Genomic DNA, 18,313 nt, shown 5'->3' with positions numbered 1-18,313 from the left:
TCTCCTGTAGTCTCAGAGAAGAGGGGAAGAGCTGGGAACTACTCAAACAGCCCATCTGTGGAGGAGCCTAGAGTCTTCCCCTCCAATTCTCCAAATGAGGTCTCTTTCCTAACAATAGCTCTGCAATCAACCCCTAAGGACTCAAATCTCAATGCGACCATGCGTCCAAGGCCTACCCCTAGAGTCCGACAGGGGAATGAAGCTCAACCCCGTCACTCTTCACCCATGAGAGTGAAGGAAGAGCTCCGTTCACAAGAAATTTAAATAACTGCTTTTTTTTTAACATTGATAATCCCTTTTAGACTTTTAAGATTTCATACCTGTTAATTTTAACCATACTCATGGCACTCACCTTCTCAACCATCAATGTGAGAAGCGTGAAGTCACGAGTTAGAGCCCAGACTGTTTTATCCTTTCTTAATTCTTTTAAGTCAGATGTGTTTTTAATACAGGAATGTGGCCTGCCATTTTTAAACCACTACAGAGAGTGGGAGGAGCTATGGCCACAAACATCGATGTGGAGCGGATCAAACGCAAACAGAAATGACGGAGTGGCCATTTTAATCAAAAACCCACTGGTTTTGGTGAAGGGCAGCACTGTGGTGAGAGATGGTCGGGCACTTTTAGCACACCTGACTTTTATGGGAAAAGATTTTAACGTCTTAAATATTTATGGCTTTAACGACAGAAATGACAGGTATGATCTTTTAGAAGACTTGCAGTTCCACATGCTAGGTAGGGCACCTTTAGTTGTAGGGGGAGATTTTAATTGTATTTTAAGCAGGAATGATAGGAAGAGAGCAGGTGAAGATTTTAAAGTGGACAAAACCTCAGTTTTATTTCAGGGCATATGCAGGGATTTTAAACTTCTGGACTGTTTTAAAACCATGCATCCCAGAGAAGAGGGCTTCACCTGGTTTAGTGGTGATGGCACCCGAGCCTCTCGCATTGATTACATTTTATCACGTGATTGCCCACCAACTGATGCTAGATTGACACCTGTTTTCTTTTCAGACCACGCAATGCTCTCCTGCACTCTCTCACTCTCTTCGGGTGTGACATCAGGAAGCGGCCTGTGGAAGCTCAACTGCTCCCTTTTAGAAGATAGGGAGTTAGGTAGACAGTATAGAGAGCAGTACCAAGAGTGGCAGACCCTTCAAGACTTCTACGATACACGTGCACACTGGTGGGAAATGGTGAAAGCAAGGACCCAGACTTTCTTTAGACAGGCAGGCAAGAAAAAAAAAGACAGGGACAACAGACGCATGTTGGGACTGCAGAAACGACTCCAGCGGTATTTTAAACTAAACCAACAGGGGATGGATTTTAATGAAGAAATCAAACAAATTAAAACCCAGATGTCAGCCTCAGCAGAAATTAAAAGCAAGGGTGTCATTTTGAGAAGCAAGGAGAGGGAAATAGAGGAAGGAGAGAAGTGCACAAGATACTTTTTTAAGAAAATTATGAATAAAGGGGGGAGTATTTTTAGACTAAGAAAAGAAAATGGGTGCATAGCTGACACCACAGAGGAAATCATAGAAACTGTCGGACATTTTTATAGAGAACTATACAAAGAAAAACACGTTAAGTGGGACACCATGACTGAAGTCTTAGAAGTTATTGACCAAGCAGTAAATGACAGTGAGCTTTTAACCCAAGATTTTAACATTCTCGAGTTAAATAAATGTCTCAAGTCTTTTAAGGCAGGTAAGTCTCCAGGAGAAGATGGGCTCCCTCTGGAATTTTATGTGACGTTCTGGGACATTTTAGCACCTGACTTGCTTGCTGTTTTTATGGATTTTGAAAAACTTGACCGACTTCCTGACAGTTTTAGAGTAGGGATAGTGACTCTCCTTCACAAAGACAAAGACAAGACAGATTTGAAGAACTGGAGACCCATTACACTTTTAAATTTTGATTGTAAACTTTTTAGTAAGGTTTTAGCATCCCGCATGTCTTTGTTTTTAGAAGACCTGATTCACCCTGATCAAGCCTGTGCTGTCCCGGGGAGGAAGATCACCGACAGCCTCGTACTGATCCGAGACACCATCTGTTATGCGAGAGACAGAAACATCCGGCTAGTTGTCCTAAATTTAGATTTTGAGAAAGCCTTTGATCGGATCTCGCACCAGTACCTTTTCCAGGTGCTGCAAAAAATGGGGTTTCCAAGAAGGTTTATAGCCTGGGTGAGAATGCTGTACCAGGGCATTACCAGCAAATTCACTGTTAACGGGCATCTTACAGAAGCAGTGGATATAAACTGCGGTGTCCGTCAGGGTTGTCCGTTATCTGCCCTCCTCTATGTTCTCTGCATAGAACCACTGGCACAGATCTTGAGAAGGGACCAACAAATCAATGGGGTTGGAGCCCCAGGGAGCGGGGGACTGGAGACAAAGTGTTTTTTATACATGGACGACGTGAACATTTTATGCACTGACCTTTTATCTGTCAACAGGACGCTGGACTTGACTGACTGGTTTGGACGGGCCTCTGGGTCAAAACTCAACAGAGGCAAGACCCAAGCCCACTTTTATGGACCGTGGACAGCGACTGAGATGACAGGACTCCCCCTGACTGTGACCCAGACAGACCAAAAGATACTTGGGATCAAATTTGATAGGGAGGGGGGAGGGAAAACAAATTGGCCAGACATTGTAGGGAAAGTCAGGCAGAGACTAGGGTACTGGAGACTTAGAAGACTGACAATGGAAGGAAAGGTTTTAATCATCAAAGCTGTGATTTTACCTTTGCTTTTACTCATCAGTTCTGTTTTTTTCCCACCTAGAAGAGTGCTTTTAGACTTGGAAAGAGCCATCTTTTATTTCCTGTGGGGCTCCAAGTGGGAACGTCTGAGGAGATATGTGATGAAGAAGCCGAAGGAGAAAGGAGGAAAAGGAGTCCCGGACCTGTACTTGTTTTTAGGGAGCAGATACACAGCACTACACATCACAACCGCCACAGCCCCATCCAGAAACCCCAAAACAACAGCAATGACACGGTTCTGGATGGGGTCCTACCTCAGACGATTAAAAATTTTACCCAATGATCTTAAAGTACCTGTGTCTTTTAACCTGCCACCAACCTACGCTTTTATCCAGACATTTTTAAGGCATTTTAACCTTGAGCAGGAGGAGTTGAAAGTTTTAACCAACCACCGTTCTGTCATTTCTGTTGTGCAGGAGCAGGAACCAGTGAGTCCAGTGCGCGGGCTCGCATTGGGCGAGCCTTCAGCAGTATGGTGCAACGTGAACCATTCCGCTCTTCCAAACAGACTCCGGGACCTGTCATGGATGGTGGCTCACGAGATCCTCCCAGTCAGGTCCGTAATGCACTCCCGGGGCTTGTCCACACATTCAACTTGTCCCCGACCAGGTTGTGGCGCGCCCGAGTCGGTGAGGCATTTGCTCTGGGAGTGCAGCGCTGCCGTAGAACAGTGGGCAACGGCCGGCTCCTTGCAATTCCCGTACTTGCCAGCAAGGGAGGTCCTTACAGCACAGCTGGTGCTGTATGGGGTGGGCCAAAAACAATTGCCAGCATGCGACTTCCCCAAGCAGTGGCTTACCCTAGCCGCCATAAAAGACGCCATATGGACCTCCAGAAACTTGCTGGCAAGGAAGCACATGCAGATCCCCCCCGTGGCTGCGATCCGGATGGCCGCAGCGACGGTCCAAGCAGCCGAAGCTGCAGGCGGCAGGCCAAGGACACAGCCACAAAGAAGAATCGCATTTGTGCCCATTCGGACGAAGGAGCCGGAGCCACACAAAAGAAGTTCAAAGCAGCGGCGGCCTGACTCTCCGGGTGAGGCAGGTGGGAAGGAGCAACAGGGCGAAGGTCTCCTCTGAGCACCAAGAAAGGATTCCGAGAGACCAAATCTGTTTGGGAGAGCGGAATGACTTATCCTTGGTAGGGAATCACTATGCTCCTGCACAGCAATGGAGTTGGAAGGGAGGATTTTTACCGAAGCACTCCCCATTTGTTTTTGTTTTTTTTGTTTTTTTTTAAAGACATTTTAAAATGGACACTCAAAACACACAGACATGCACAAAATGTATAATTTTTAACTTGTGAGAAATCTCATCTGTAATACCTCTGACGACAGTGTTTTGAATATTTAAATATGGTCTTACCTGTTGCACCATTGTATTGATTGATTTCTTGTATTTTAAAAGGTAATTTGTATGTCTTAACTCTGGGTTTTATGTGAAATTACTATGAAATGAGTGTCAATAAATATTTTCGAAAGAAAAAAATCTGTTCTTATCAGTTTAATATCTGATATGTCCTCTATAAGGGGACAACATATTAAATGGATTTTTAGCACCGGGAGCTGAAAAAGGGGCTTGCCCCGTTCACTCCACGCATCGACCCGGTATTGCAGTGCCGCCGGGAACGGTGCACCCATCTCCTGCCTTGTGAAAAAGCAAATACCGACACAAACAGAGAGTCGGGGTCAAACCCTCTGCTGACTGCCTGACGTCCCTCGCCGAGCCTCATCTGGGCTCCCGCTCTCAAATGACTGTGTATCATCCGTGACCACTGGGGTGGGGGCAGAGCGCAGCTCAGCATCAACAGCCAGATGAAGCCACCCAAAAAAATGCAGCCAGATTCGCACTTTTGACTCGCAGACAGATAGGGAACATTGCCCTACTGCCACCGGTACGTACGGTTAAACGTGCCCTGCACTTTCGCTCCCCTCGTCACAGAGAGTCCGCAAGGGCCTGAGTGTTTGGGACATTTGATAGCCTGTGTCCAAAAGCCAGGCCTTCATTTCTCCGCGATCCCATTGGATAGAGCCTGTGCTAATGTGGGGAGGGCTAGGGGAATGTGCGTGGCCTGGTATTTGGGACTCCACAAGCAGAGTGAGGCTTACCGTGAGGGTAGTGACCGGGGCGACTAGGCTCCTCGGCCGCTCTCCTGGAGAGGCCTGTACTTACTCGGGTTTCTCTTCATCACGTACAAGCCTTTCGCCTTTTACTAAAGACTTCCGTGGAGAGGAACACCAATGAGTTAAAACTATTTTTGGCAGGCTCTGCCGTGTGGCTGAGCCTCGTGCGTTTGTGAAAAGCAACAAGAAGCTGTCCTTAACAAGATTTAGGCTGCCACCTTGTCGGCTTGGGAGGAGGCGCTGAGAAGCAGCCATTGTTATGCGCGCTTGAAACGACTGCGCCAGGACAAGGGAGAGCTGTTCCAGAATGTGGCCTCTGGAAGCAAACAGCCAGGGCTCATCGCTTCTCGGCCTTTTGGCTAAGATCAAGTGTAGTATCTGTTCTTATCAGTTTAATATCTGATATGTCCTCTATAAGGGGACAACATATTAAATGGATTTTTAGCACCGGGAGCTGAAAAAGGGGCTTGCCCCGTTCACTCCACGCATCGACCCGGTATTGCAGTGCCGCCGGGAACGGTGCACCCATCTCCTGCCTTGTGAAAAAGCAAATACCGACACAAACAGAGAGTCGGGGTCAAACCCTCTGCTGACTGCCTGACGTCCCTCGCCGAGCCTCATCTGGGCTCCCGCTCTCAAATGACTGTGTATCATCCGTGACCACTGGGGTGGGGGCAGAGGGCAGCTCAGCATCAACAGCCAGATGAAGCCACCCAAAAAAATGCAGCCAGATTCGCACTTTTGACTCGCAGACAGATAGGGAACATTGCCCTAATGCCAACCGGTACGTACGGTTAAACGTGCCCTGCACTTTCGCTCCCCTCGTCACAGAGAGTCCGCAAGGGCCTGAGTGTTTGGGACATTTGATAGCCTGTGTCCAAAAGCCAGGCCTTCATTTCTCCGCGATCCCATTGGATAGAGCCTGTGCTAATGTGGGGAGGGCTAGGGGAATGTGCGTGGCCTGGTATTTGGGACTCCACAAGCAGAGTGAGGCTTACCGTGAGGGTAGTGACCGGGGCGACTAGGCTCCTCGGCCGCTCTCCTGGAGAGGCCTGTACTTACTCGGGTTTCTCTTCATCACGTACAAGCCTTTCGCCTTTTACTAAAGACTTCCGTGGAGAGGAACACCAATGAGTTAAAACTATTTTTGGCAGGCTCTGCCGTGTGGCTGAGCCTCGTGCGTTTGTGAAAAGCAACAAGAAGCTGTCCTTAACAAGATTTAGGCTGCCACCTTGTCGGCTTGGGAGGAGGCGCTGAGAAGCAGCCATTGTTATGCGCGCTTGAAACGACTGCGCCAGGACAAGGGAGAGCTGTTCCAGAATGTGGCCTCTGGAAGCAAACAGCCAGGGCTCATCGCTTCTCGGCCTTTTGGCTAAGATCAAGTGTAGTATCTGTTCTTATCAGTTTAATATCTGATATGTCCTCTATAAGGGGACAACATATTAAATGGATTTTTAGCACCGGGAGCTGAAAAAGGGGCTTGCCCCGTTCACTCCACGCATCGACCCGGTATTGCAGTGCCGCCGGGAACGGTGCACCCATCTCCTGCCTTGTGAAAAAGCAAATACCGACACAAACAGAGAGTCGGGGTCAAACCCTCTGCTGACTGCCTGACGTCCCTCGCCGAGCCTCATCTGGGCTCCCGCTCTCAAATGACTGTGTATCATCCGTGACCACTGGGGTGGGGGCAGAGCGCAGCTCAGCATCAACAGCCAGATGAAGCCACCCAAAAAAATGCAGCCAGATTCGCACTTTTGACTCGCAGACAGATAGGGAACATTGCCCTACTGCCACCGGTACGTACGGTTAAACGTGCCCTGCACTTTCGCTCCCCTCGTCACAGAGAGTCCGCAAGGGCCTGAGTGTTTGGGACATTTGATAGCCTGTGTCCAAAAGCCAGGCCTTCATTTCTCCGCGATCCCATTGGATAGAGCCTGTGCTAATGTGGGGAGGGCTAGGGGAATGTGCGTGGCCTGGTATTTGGGACTCCACAAGCAGAGTGAGGCTTACCGTGAGGGTAGTGACCGGGGCGACTAGGCTCCTCGGCCGCTCTCCTGGAGAGGCCTGTACTTACTCGGGTTTCTCTTCATCACGTACAAGCCTTTCGCCTTTTACTAAAGACTTCCGTGGAGAGGAACACCAATGAGTTAAAACTATTTTTGGCAGGCTCTGCCGTGTGGCTGAGCCTCGTGCGTTTGTGAAAAGCAACAAGAAGCTGTCCTTAACAAGATTTAGGCTGCCACCTTGTCGGCTTGGGAGGAGGCGCTGAGAAGCAGCCATTGTTATGCGCGCTTGAAACGACTGCGCCAGGACAAGGGAGAGCTGTTCCAGAATGTGGCCTCTGGAAGCAAACAGCCAGGGCTCATCGCTTCTCGGCCTTTTGGCTAAGATCAAGTGTAGTATCTGTTCTTATCACGAGTTAGAGCCCAGACTGTTTTATCCTTTCTTAATTCTTTTAAGTCAGATGTGTTTTTAATACAGGAATGTGGCCTGCCATTTTTAAACCACTACAGAGAGTGGGAGGAGCTATGGCCACAAACATCGATGTGGAGCGGATCAAATGCAAACAGAAATGACGGAGTGGCCATTTTAATCAAAAACCCCCTGGTTTTGGTGAAGGGCAGCACTGTGGTGAGAGATGGTCGGGCACTTTTAGCACACCTGACTTTTATGGGAAAAGATTTTAACGTCTTAAATATTTATGGCTTTAACGACAGAAATGACAGGTATGATCTTTTAGAAGACTTGCAGTTCCACATGCTAGGTAGGGCACCTTTAGTTGTAGGGGGAGATTTTAATTGTATTTTAAGCAGGAATGATAGGAAGAGAGCAGGTGAAGATTTTAAAGTGGACAAAACCTCAGTTTTATTTCAGGGCATATGCAGGGATTTTAAACTTCTGGACTGTTTTAAAACCATGCATCCCAGAGAAGAGGGCTTCACCTGGTTTAGTGGTGATGGCACCCGAGCCTCTCGCATTGATTACATTTTATCACGTGATTGCCCACCAACTGATGCTAGATTGACACCTGTTTTCTTTTCAGACCACGCAATGCTCTCCTGCACTCTCTCACTCTCTTCGGGTGTGACATCAGGAAGCGGTCTGTGGAAGCTCAACTGCTCCCTTTTAGAAGATAGGGAGTTAGGTAGACAGTATAGAGAGCAGTACCAAGAGTGGCAGACCCTTCAAGACTTCTACGATACACGTGCACACTGGTGGGAAATGGTGAAAGCAAGGACCCAGACTTTCTTTAGACAGGCAGGCAAGAAAAAAAAAGACAGGGACAACAGACGCATGTTGGGACTGCAGAAACGACTCCAGCGGTATTTTAAACTAAACCAACAGGGGATGGATTTTAATGAAGAAATCAAACAAATTAAAACCGAGATGTCAGCCTCAGCAGAAATTAAAAGCAAGGGTGTCATTTTGAGAAGCAAGGAGAGGGAAATAGAGGAAGGAGAGAAGTGCACAAGATATTTTTTTAAGAAAATTATGAATAAAGGGGGGAGTATTTTTAGACTAAGAAAAGAAAATGGGTGCATAGCTGACACCACAGAGGAAATCATAGAAACTGTCGGACATTTTTATAGAGAACTATACAAAGAAAAACACGTTAAGTGGGACACCATGACTGAAGTCTTAGAAGTTATTGACCAAGCAGTAAATGACAGTGAGCTTTTAACCCAAGATTTTAACATTCTCGAGTTAAATAAATGTCTCAAGTCTTTTAAGGCAGGTAAGTCTCCAGGAGAAGATGGGCTCCCTCTGGAATTTTATGTGACGTTCTGGGACATTTTAGCACCTGACTTGCTTGCTGTTTTTATGGATTTTGAAAAACTTGACCGACTTCCTGACAGTTTTAGAGTAGGGATAGTGACTCTCCTTCACAAAGACAAAGACAAGACAGATTTGAAGAACTGGAGACCCATTACACTTTTAAATTTTGATTGTAAACTTTTTAGTAAGGTTTTAGCATCCCGCATGTCTTTGTTTTTAGAAGACCTGATTCACCCTGATCAAGCCTGTGCTGTCCCGGGGAGGAAGATCACCGACAGCCTCGTACTGATCCGAGACACCATCTGTTATGCGAGAGACAGAAACATCCGGCTAGTTGTCCTAAATTTAGATTTTGAGAAAGCCTTTGATCGGATCTCGCACCAGTACCTTTTCCAGGTGCTGCAAAAAATGGGGTTTCCAAGAAGGTTTATAGCCTGGGTGAGAATGCTGTACCAGGGCATTACCAGCAAATTCACTGTTAACGGGCATCTTACAGAAGCAGTGGATATAAACTGCGGTGTCCGTCAGGGTTGTCCGTTATCTGCCCTCCTCTATGTTCTCTGCATAGAACCACTGGCACAGATCTTGAGAAGGGACCAACAAATCAATGGGGTTGGAGCCCCAGGGAGCGGGGGACTGGAGACAAAGTGTTTTTTATACATGGACGACGTGAACATTTTATGCACTGACCTTTTATCTGTCAACAGGACGCTGGACTTGACTGACTGGTTTGGACGGGCCTCTGGGTCAAAACTCAACAGAGGCAAGACCCAAGCCCACTTTTATGGACCGTGGACAGCGACTGAGATGACAGGACTCCCCCTGACTGTGACCCAGACAGACCAAAAGATACTTGGGATCAAATTTGATAGGGAGGGGGGAGGGAAAACAAATTGGCCAGACATTGTAGGGAAAGTCAGGCAGAGACTAGGGTACTGGAGACTTAGAAGACTGACAATGGAAGGAAAGGTTTTAATCATCAAAGCTGTGATTTTACCTTTGCTTTTACTCATCAGTTCTGTTTTTTTCCCACCTAGAAGAGTGCTTTTAGACTTGGAAAGAGCCATCTTTTATTTCCTGTGGGGCTCCAAGTGGGAACGTCTGAGGAGATATGTGATGAAGAAGCCGAAGGAGAAAGGAGGAAAAGGAGTCCCGGACCTGTACTTGTTTTTAGGGAGCAGATACACAGCACTACACATCACAACCGCCACAGCCCCATCCAGAAACCCCAAAACAACAGCAATGACACGGTTCTGGATGGGGTCCTACCTCAGACGATTAAAAATTTTACCCAATGATCTTAAAGTACCTGTGTCTTTTAACCTGCCACCAACCTACGCTTTTATCCAGACATTTTTAAGGCATTTTAACCTTGAGCAGGAGGAGTTGAAAGTTTTAACCAACCACCGTTCTGTCATTTCTGTTGTGCAGGAGCAGGAACCAGTGAGTCCAGTGCGCGGGCTCGCATTGGGCGAGCCTTCAGCAGTGTGGCGCAACGTGAACCATTCCGCTCTTCCAAACAGACTCCGGGACCTGTCATGGATGGTGGCTCACGAGATCCTCCCAGTCAGGTCCGTAATGCACTCCCGGGGCTTGTCCACACATTCAACTTGTCCCCGACCAGGTTGTGGCGCGCCCGAGTCGGTGAGGCATTTGCTCTGGGAGTGCAGCGCTGCCGTAGAACAGTGGGCAACGGCCGGCTCCTTGCAATTCCCGTACTTGCCAGCAAGGGAGGTCCTTACAGCACAGCTGGTGCTGTATGGGGTGGGCCAAAAACAATTGCCAGCATGCGACTTCCCCAAGCAGTGGCTTACCCTAGCCGCCATAAAAGACGCCATATGGACCTCCAGAAACTTGCTGGCAAGGAAGCACATGCAGATCCCCCCCGTGGCTGCGATCCGGATGGCCGCAGCGACGGTCCAAGCAGCCGAAGCTGCAGGCGGCAGGCCAAGGACACAGCCACAAAGAAGAATCGCATTTGTGCCCATTCGGACGAAGGAGCCGGAGCCACACAAAAGAAGTTCAAAGCAGCAGCGGCCTGACTCTCCGGGTGAGGCAGGTGGGAAGGAGCAACAGGGCGAGGGTCTCCTCTGAGCACCAAGAAAGGATTCCGAGAGACCAAATCTGTTTGGGAGAGGGGAATGACTTATCCTTGGTAGGGAATCACTATGCTCCTGCACAGCAATGGAGTTGGAAGGGAGGATTTTTACCGAAGCACTCCCCATTTGTTTTTGTTTTTTTTGTTTTTTTTAAAGACATTTTAAAATGGACACTCAAAACACACAGACATGCACAAAATGTATAATTTTTAACTTGTGAGAAATCTCATCTGTAATACCTCTGACGACAGTGTTTTGAATATTTAAATATGGTCTTACCTGTTGCACCATTGTATTGATTGATTTCTTGTATTTTAAAAGGTAATTTGTATGTCTTAACTCTGGGTTTTATGTGAAATTACTATGAAATGAGTGTCAATAAATCTTTTCGAAAGAAAGAAAAAAAATCTGTTCTTATCAGTTTAATATCTGATATGTCCTCTATAAGGGGACAACATATTAAATGGATTTTTAGCACCGGGAGCTGAAAAAGGGGCTTGCCCCGTTCACTCCACGCATCGACCCGGTATTGCAGTGCCGCCGGGAACGGTGCACCCATCTCCTGCCTTGTGAAAAAGCAAATACCGACACAAACAGAGAGTCGGGGTCAAACCCTCTGCTGACTGCCTGACGTCCCTCGCCGAGCCTCATCTGGGCTCCCGCTCTCAAATGACTGTGTATCATCCGTGACCACTGGGGTGGGGGCAGAGCGCAGCTCAGCATCAACAGCCAGATGAAGCCACCCAAAAAAATGCAGCCAGATTCGCACTTTTGACTCGCAGACAGATAGGGAACATTGCCCTACTGCCACCGGTACGTACGGTTAAACGTGCCCTGCACTTTCGCTCCCCTCGTCACAGAGAGTCCGCAAGGGCCTGAGTGTTTGGGACATTTGGTAGCCTGTGTCCAAAAGCCAGGCCTTCATTTCTCCGCGATCCCATTGGATAGAGCCTGTGCTAATGTGGGGAGGGCTAGGGGAATGTGCGTGGCCTGGTATTTGGGACTCCACAAGCAGAGTGAGGCTTACCGTGAGGGTAGTGACCGGGGCGACTAGGCTCCTCGGCCGCTCTCCTGGAGAGGCCTGTACTTACTCGGGTTTCTCTTCATCACGTACAAGCCTTTCGCCTTTTACTAAAGACTTCCGTGGAGAGGAACACCAATGAGTTAAAACTATTTTTGGCAGGCTCTGCCGTGTGGCTGAGCCTCGTGCGTTTGTGAAAAGCAACAAGAAGCTGTCCTTAACAAGATTTAGGCTGCCACCTTGTCGGCTTGGGAGGAGGCGCTGAGAAGCAGCCATTGTTATGCGCGCTTGAAACGACTGCGCCAGGACAAGGGAGAGCTGTTCCAGAATGTGGCCTCTGGAAGCAAACAGCCAGGGCTCATCGCTTCTCGGCCTTTTGGCTAAGATCAAGTGTAGTATCTGTTCTTATCAGTTTAATATCTGATATGTCCTCTATAAGGGGACAACATATTAAATGGATTTTTAGCACCGGGAGCTGAAAAAGGGGCTTGCCCCGTTCACTCCACGCATCGACCCGGTATTGCAGTGCCGCCGGGAACGGTGCACCCATCTCCTGCCTTGTGAAAAAGCAAATACCGACACAAACAGAGAGTCGGGGTCAAACCCTCTGCTGACTGCCTGACGTCCCTCGCCGAGCCTCATCTGGGCTCCCGCTCTCAAATGACTGTGTATCATCCGTGACCACTGGGGTGGGGGCAGAGGGCAGCTCAGCATCAACAGCCAGATGAAGCCACCCAAAAAAATGCAGCCAGATTCGCACTTTTGACTCGCAGACAGATAGGGAACATTGCCCTAATGCCAACCGGTACGTACGGTTAAACGTGCCCTGCACTTTCGCTCCCCTCGTCACAGAGAGTCCGCAAGGGCCTGAGTGTTTGGGACATTTGGTAGCCTGTGTCCAAAAGCCAGGCCTTCATTTCTCCGCGATCCCATTGGATAGAGCCTGTGCTAATGTGGGGAGGGCTAGGGGAATGTGCGTGGCCTGGTATTTGGGACTCCACAAGCAGAGTGAGGCTTACCGTGAGGGTAGTGACCGGGGCGACTAGGCTCCTCGGCCGCTCTCCTGGAGAGGCCTGTACTTACTCGGGTTTCTCTTCATCACGTACAAGCCTTTCGCCTTTTACTAAAGACTTCCGTGGAGAGGAACACCAATGAGTTAAAACTATTTTTGGCAGGCTCTGCCGTGTGGCTGAGCCTCGTGCGTTTGTGAAAAGCAACAAGAAGCTGTCCTTAACAAGATTTAGGCTGCCACCTTGTCGGCTTGGGAGGAGGCGCTGAGAAGCAGCCATTGTTATGCGCGCTTGAAACGACTGCGCCAGGACAAGGGAGAGCTGTTCCAGAATGTGGCCTCTGGAAGCAAACAGCCAGGGCTCATCGCTTCTCGGCCTTTTGGCTAAGATCAAGTGTAGTATCTGTTCTTATCAGTTTAATATCTGATATGTCCTCTATAAGGGGACAACATATTAAATGGATTTTTAGCACCGGGAGCTGAAAAAGGGGCTTGCCCCGTTCACTCCACGCATCGACCCGGTATTGTAGTGCCGCCGGGAACGGTGCACCCATCTCCTGCCTTGTGAAAAAGCAAATACCGACACAAACAGAGAGTCGGGGTCAAACCCTCTGCTGACTGCCTGACGTCCCTCGCCGAGCCTCATCTGGGCTCCCGCTCTCAAATGACTGTGTATCATCCGTGACCACTGGGGTGGGGGCAGAGCGCAGCTCAGCATCAACAGCCAGATGAAGCCACCCAAAAAAATGCAGCCAGATTCGCACTTTTGACTCGCAGACAGATAGGGAACATTGCCCTACTGCCACCGGTACGTACGGTTAAACGTAAACGATACTACACTTGATCGTTCTTATCAGATACTACACACTACCGCTTCTCGGCCTTTTGGCTAAGACTGCGATCGCTTCCTGTTGGTGGTAAAAACTTTTGCCTGTTTGTGGCATTGTGTTTTACTTCCCATTCTCGGGAGGACATTCACCTTATTCCTTGTGGAGAAAATTTCAACTCTATTGTAGTTGTAAATCCTACACCTAAAGGAATTCATTGGCACAGAGTACTGCTTACCTCTACTCTGTTGATTTAACATCTTGTCCAGGCTAAACAAGAAAAGGTAAGTTCGTTTTAATCATTTGCTGGTTTTAACATATTTATTGATCTTAGTCCTATTTATATCGTCTTTGTTTCTTTTTGTTTTTTTTAGACAATTCTTAAGTGTTTTAGTCCTTCTTTTTAATCCTTTCAGTTTGTGGTGCCTCCACCATGTCGGCCAACATTTCCGGCATGCGGAGGCACCACAGTGTCAGATTTACCTTTAAAGAAAATGACCATGGAAAGCCCCTGGGGATGTCCAGAATTGATTTCTCCAGGAGGTTAATCCAAAATACCCTTAAGTTTGAACCAGAGAATATAAATTGCATTGTTACTCTACCAACGAATAAAGGTTTCGATGTAAGCTTTCGGTCTGCCGCGCTGCTGAGAGAGTTTTGGACACGCTTTGAAAATGTAAAACCCCAGTTTTCCGCTTTTAATGTTGAGAAACTGACTGATAATGCCTCCAAAACCATCATTATCAGAATGTTCAATGAGACCGTGAATGCGGATGACATTTGTTTGTGGCTGGGTAGATACTGCACTGTAAAAGGACAGGCTACCAAAGTGAGAGATGAGGATGGCATTTGGAATTGCGCTTGGAGGGTCCCCATCCAACAATGGCAGGACCCCCAAGGCTTCCAGGGCCTGAAACATCTGCCATCTGTGATAGTTCTGGGAAACAACAGAGGCTACATTCACTACCAGGGCCAGCCCAAGCTGTGCCGCAAGTGTGGTGAGCATGGGCACCTGGCAGAAGCGTGTCAGCAGACTATTTGTGGAAAATGTAGAGAAATTGGGCACACCTTTGAGGAATGTACCAATGGCAGAAAGTGCAATCTTTGTGGAGAAACAACCCACCTCTTCAGAGATTGCCCAAAGTCATTTGCCAACAAACTGAAGGCAGCGAAAACCCCACAAAATGGTGGACAAGAGGAAGCAGTTAGAGAGCTAATTGAAGAAGCTGGGCTGGGAAATTCAAATCTCCCGCCAAATCCTGTGACTGGAAGGCCAGGATCAGGAGAGGCGGGAGAGGGGGAGGGGCCTGCAATTGCCCCACAAATGGAGAGTGGTGAGGAAGATGGGGCAATGCAGGCAGAAGGCGGAGCTAGCTCCGGATATGAAGGAGAGGAGGGGCCTGCAATTGCCCCGCAACTGGAAAGTCTTGAGGAAGATGGGGCAATGCAGGCAAAAGCCGGAGCTTGCTCAGAATGTGAAAATGACCAATCACAGGGCGATAGTGAGGACGCCTCCCTCCCCAACGCCCAGCAGACCAAGAGGCCTATATCAGAATTGTCCTCTGAGTCTCCTGTAGTCTCAGAGAAGAGGGGAAGAGCTGGGAACTACTCAAACAGCCCATCTGTGGAGGAGCCTAGAGTCTTCCCCTCCAATTCTCCAAATGAGGTCTCTTTCCTAACAATAGCTCTGCAATCAACCCCTAAGGACTCAAATCTCAATGCGACCATGCGTCCAAGGCCTACTCCTAGAGTCCGACAGGGGAATGAAGCTCAACCCCGTCACTCTTCACCCATGAGAGTGAAGGAAGAGCTCCGTTCACAAGAAATTTAAATAACTGCTTTTTTTTTAACATTGATAATCCCTTTTAGACTTTTAAGATTTCATACCTGTTAATTTTAACCATACTCATGGCACTCACCTTCTCAACCATCAATGTGAGAAGCGTGAAGTCACGAGTTAGAGCCCAGACTGTTTTATCCTTTCTTAATTCTTTTAAGTCAGATGTGTTTTTAATACAGGAATGTGGCCTGCCATTTTTAAACCACTACAGAGAGTGGGAGGAGCTATGGCCACAAACATCGATGTGGAGCGGATCAAACGCAAACAGAAATGACGGAGTGGCCATTTTAATCAAAAACCCCCTGGTTTTGGTGAAGGGCAGCACTGTGGTGAGAGATGGTCGGGCACTTTTAGCACACCTGACTTTTATGGGAAAAGATTTTAACGTCTTAAATATTTATGGCTTTAACGACAGAAATGACAGGTATGATCTTTTAGAAGACTTGCAGTTCCACATGCTAGGTAGGGCACCTTTAGTTGTAGGGGGAGATTTTAATTGTATTGTAAGCAGGAATGATAGGAAGAGAGCAGGTGAAGATTTTAAAGTGGACAAAACCTCAGTCTTATTTCAGGGCATATGCAGGGATTTTAAACTTCTGGACTGTTTTAAAACCACGCATCCCAGAGAGGAGGGCTTCACCTGGTTTAGTGGTGATGGCACCCGAGCCTCTCGCATTGATTACATTTTATCACGTGATTGCCCACCAACTGATGCTAGATTGACACCTGTTTTCTTTTCAGACCACGCAATGCTCTCCTGCACTCTCTCACTCTCTTCGGGTGTGACATCAGGAAGCGGTCTGTGGAAGCTCAACTGCTCCCTTTTAGAAGATAGGGAGTTAGGTAGACAGTATAGAGAGCAGTACCAAGAGTGGCAGACCCTTCAAGACTTCTACGATACACGTGCACACTGGTGGGAAATGGTGAAAGCAAAGACCCAGACTTTCTTTAGACAGGCAGGCAAGAAAAAAAAAGACAGGGACAACAGACGCATGTTGGGACTGCAGAAACGACTCCAGCGGTATTTTAAACTAAACCAACAGGGGATGGATTTTAATGAAGAAATCAAACAAATTAAAACCCAGATGTCAGCCTCAGCAGAAATTAAAAGCAAGGGTGTCATTTTGAGAAGCAAGGAGAGGGAAATAGAGGAAGGAGAGAAGTGCACAAGATACTTTTTTAAGAAAATTATGAATAAAGGGGGGAGTATTTTTAGACTAAGAAAAGAAAATGGGTGCATAGCTGACACCACAGAGGAAATCATAGAAACTGTCGGACATTTTTATAGAGAACTATACAAAGAAAAACACGTTAAGTGGGACACCATGACTGAAGTCTTAGAAGTTATTGACCAAGCAGTAAATGACAGTGAGCTTTTAACCCAAGATTTTAACATTCTCGAGTTAAATAAATGTCTCAAGTCTTTTAAGGCAGGTAAGTCTCCAGGAGAAGATGGGCTCCCTCTGGAATTTTATGTGATGTTCTGGGACATTTTAGCACCTGACTTGCTTGCTGTTTTTATGGATTTTGAAAAACTTGACCGACTTCCTGACAGTTTTAGAGTAGGGATAGTGACTCTCCTTCACAAAGACAAAGACAAGACAGATTTGAAGAACTGGAGACCCATTACACTTTTAAATTTTGATTGTAAACTTTTTAGTAAGGTTTTAGCATCCCGCATGTCTTTGTTTTTAGAAGACCTGATTCACCCTGATCAAGCCTGTGCTGTCCCGGGGAGGAAGATCACCGACAGCCTCGTACTGATCCGAGACACCATCTGTTATGCGAGAGACAGAAACATCCGGCTAGTTGTCCTAAATTTAGATTTTGAGAAAGCCTTTGATCGGATCTCGCACCAGTACCTTTTCCAGGTGCTGCAAAAAATGGGGTTTCCAAGAAGGTTTATAGCCTGGGTGAGAATGCTGTACCAGGGCATTACCAGCAAATTCACTGTTAACGGGCATCTTACAGAAGCAGTGGATATAAACTGCGGTGTCCGTCAGGGTTGTCCGTTATCTGCCCTCCTCTATGTTCTCTGCATAGAACCACTGGCACAGATCTTGAGAAGGGACCAACAAATCAATGGGGTTGGAGCCCCAGGGAGCGGGGGACTGGAGACAAAGTGTTTTTTATACATGGACGACGTGAACATTTTATGCACTGACCTTTTATCTGTCAACAGGACGCTGGACTTGACTGACTGGTTTGGACGGGCCTCTGGGTCAAAACTCAACAGAGGCAAGACCCAAGCCCACTTTTATGGACCGTGGACAGCGACTGAGATGACAGGACTCCCCCTGACTGTGACCCAGACAGACCAAAAGATACTTGGGATCAAATTTGATAGGGAGGGGGGAGGGAAAACAAATTGGCCAGACATTGTAGGGAAAGTCAGGCAGAGACTAGGGTACTGGAGACTTAGAAGACTGACAATGGAAGGAAAGGTTTTAATCATCAAAGCTGTGATTTTACCTTTGCTTTTACTCATCAGTTCTGTTTTTTTCCCACCTAGAAGAGTGCTTTTAGACTTGGAAAGAGCCATCTTTTATTTCCTGTGGGGCTCCAAGTGGGAACGTCTGAGGAGATATGTGATGAAGAAGCCGAAGGAGAAAGGAGGAAAAGGAGTCCCTGACCTGTACTTGTTTTTAGGGAGCAGATACACAGCACTACACATCACAACCGCCACAGCCCCATCCAGAAACCCCAAAACAACAGCAATGACACGGTTCTGGATGGGGTCCTACCTCAGACGATTAAAAATTTTACCCAATGATCTTAAAGTACCTGTGTCTTTTAACCTGCCACCAACCTACGCTTTTATCCAGACATTTTTAAGGCATTTTAACCTTGAGCAG

The 18,313-nt window shown here is 47.5% G+C and overlaps 1 protein-coding gene, 9 non-coding genes and 3 pseudogenes across 10 annotated transcripts; all 13 read left to right on the top strand.

Annotated features, from left to right (window-relative positions):
* The first annotated feature begins 341 nt into the window (after nucleotides 1-341).
* LOC139292567 (uncharacterized) lies at nucleotides 342-15,414 on the top strand. Its single transcript, XM_070914929.1, is given in 6 exon segments — nucleotides 342-3,770; nucleotides 3,772-3,807; nucleotides 7,286-10,684; nucleotides 10,686-10,721; nucleotides 14,508-14,616; nucleotides 15,356-15,414. Coding segments are annotated over 6 exon segments (7,068 nt in total).
* LOC139293061 (U2 spliceosomal RNA) lies at nucleotides 4,231-4,403 on the top strand (annotated as a pseudogene).
* Nucleotides 4,931-5,047, top strand: LOC139293111 (U5 spliceosomal RNA). The gene has a single exon (XR_011597738.1). It is a non-coding gene; the product is annotated as a U5 spliceosomal RNA (small nuclear RNA).
* On the top strand, nucleotides 5,225-5,415 carry LOC139293714 (U2 spliceosomal RNA). The gene has a single exon (XR_011598300.1). It is a non-coding gene; the product is annotated as a U2 spliceosomal RNA (small nuclear RNA).
* On the top strand, nucleotides 5,944-6,060 carry LOC139293110 (U5 spliceosomal RNA). The gene has a single exon (XR_011597737.1). It is a non-coding gene; the product is annotated as a U5 spliceosomal RNA (small nuclear RNA).
* Nucleotides 6,238-6,428, top strand: LOC139293713 (U2 spliceosomal RNA). The gene has a single exon (XR_011598299.1). It is a non-coding gene; the product is annotated as a U2 spliceosomal RNA (small nuclear RNA).
* On the top strand, nucleotides 6,956-7,072 carry LOC139293109 (U5 spliceosomal RNA). Its single transcript, XR_011597736.1, has one exon. It is a non-coding gene; the product is annotated as a U5 spliceosomal RNA (small nuclear RNA).
* Nucleotides 7,250-7,413, top strand: LOC139293079 (U2 spliceosomal RNA; annotated as a pseudogene).
* On the top strand, nucleotides 11,142-11,321 carry LOC139293069 (U2 spliceosomal RNA; annotated as a pseudogene).
* LOC139293108 (U5 spliceosomal RNA) lies at nucleotides 11,849-11,965 on the top strand. Its single transcript, XR_011597735.1, has one exon. It is a non-coding gene; the product is annotated as a U5 spliceosomal RNA (small nuclear RNA).
* Nucleotides 12,143-12,333, top strand: LOC139293712 (U2 spliceosomal RNA). The gene has a single exon (XR_011598298.1). It is a non-coding gene; the product is annotated as a U2 spliceosomal RNA (small nuclear RNA).
* On the top strand, nucleotides 12,862-12,978 carry LOC139293107 (U5 spliceosomal RNA). Its single transcript, XR_011597734.1, has one exon. It is a non-coding gene; the product is annotated as a U5 spliceosomal RNA (small nuclear RNA).
* On the top strand, nucleotides 13,156-13,346 carry LOC139293034 (U2 spliceosomal RNA). Its single transcript, XR_011597699.1, has one exon. It is a non-coding gene; the product is annotated as a U2 spliceosomal RNA (small nuclear RNA).
* Nucleotides 15,415-18,313: the final 2,899 nt, after the last annotated feature.

This window comes from Enoplosus armatus, chromosome 11 (genome assembly GCF_043641665.1).
Source record: "Enoplosus armatus isolate fEnoArm2 chromosome 11, fEnoArm2.hap1, whole genome shotgun sequence".
Classification (NCBI taxonomy): Eukaryota; Metazoa; Chordata; class Actinopteri; order Centrarchiformes; family Enoplosidae; genus Enoplosus; species Enoplosus armatus.
Note: the sequence above shows the minus strand (reverse complement) of the source record. Positions and strands in the feature narration are given on the sequence as shown.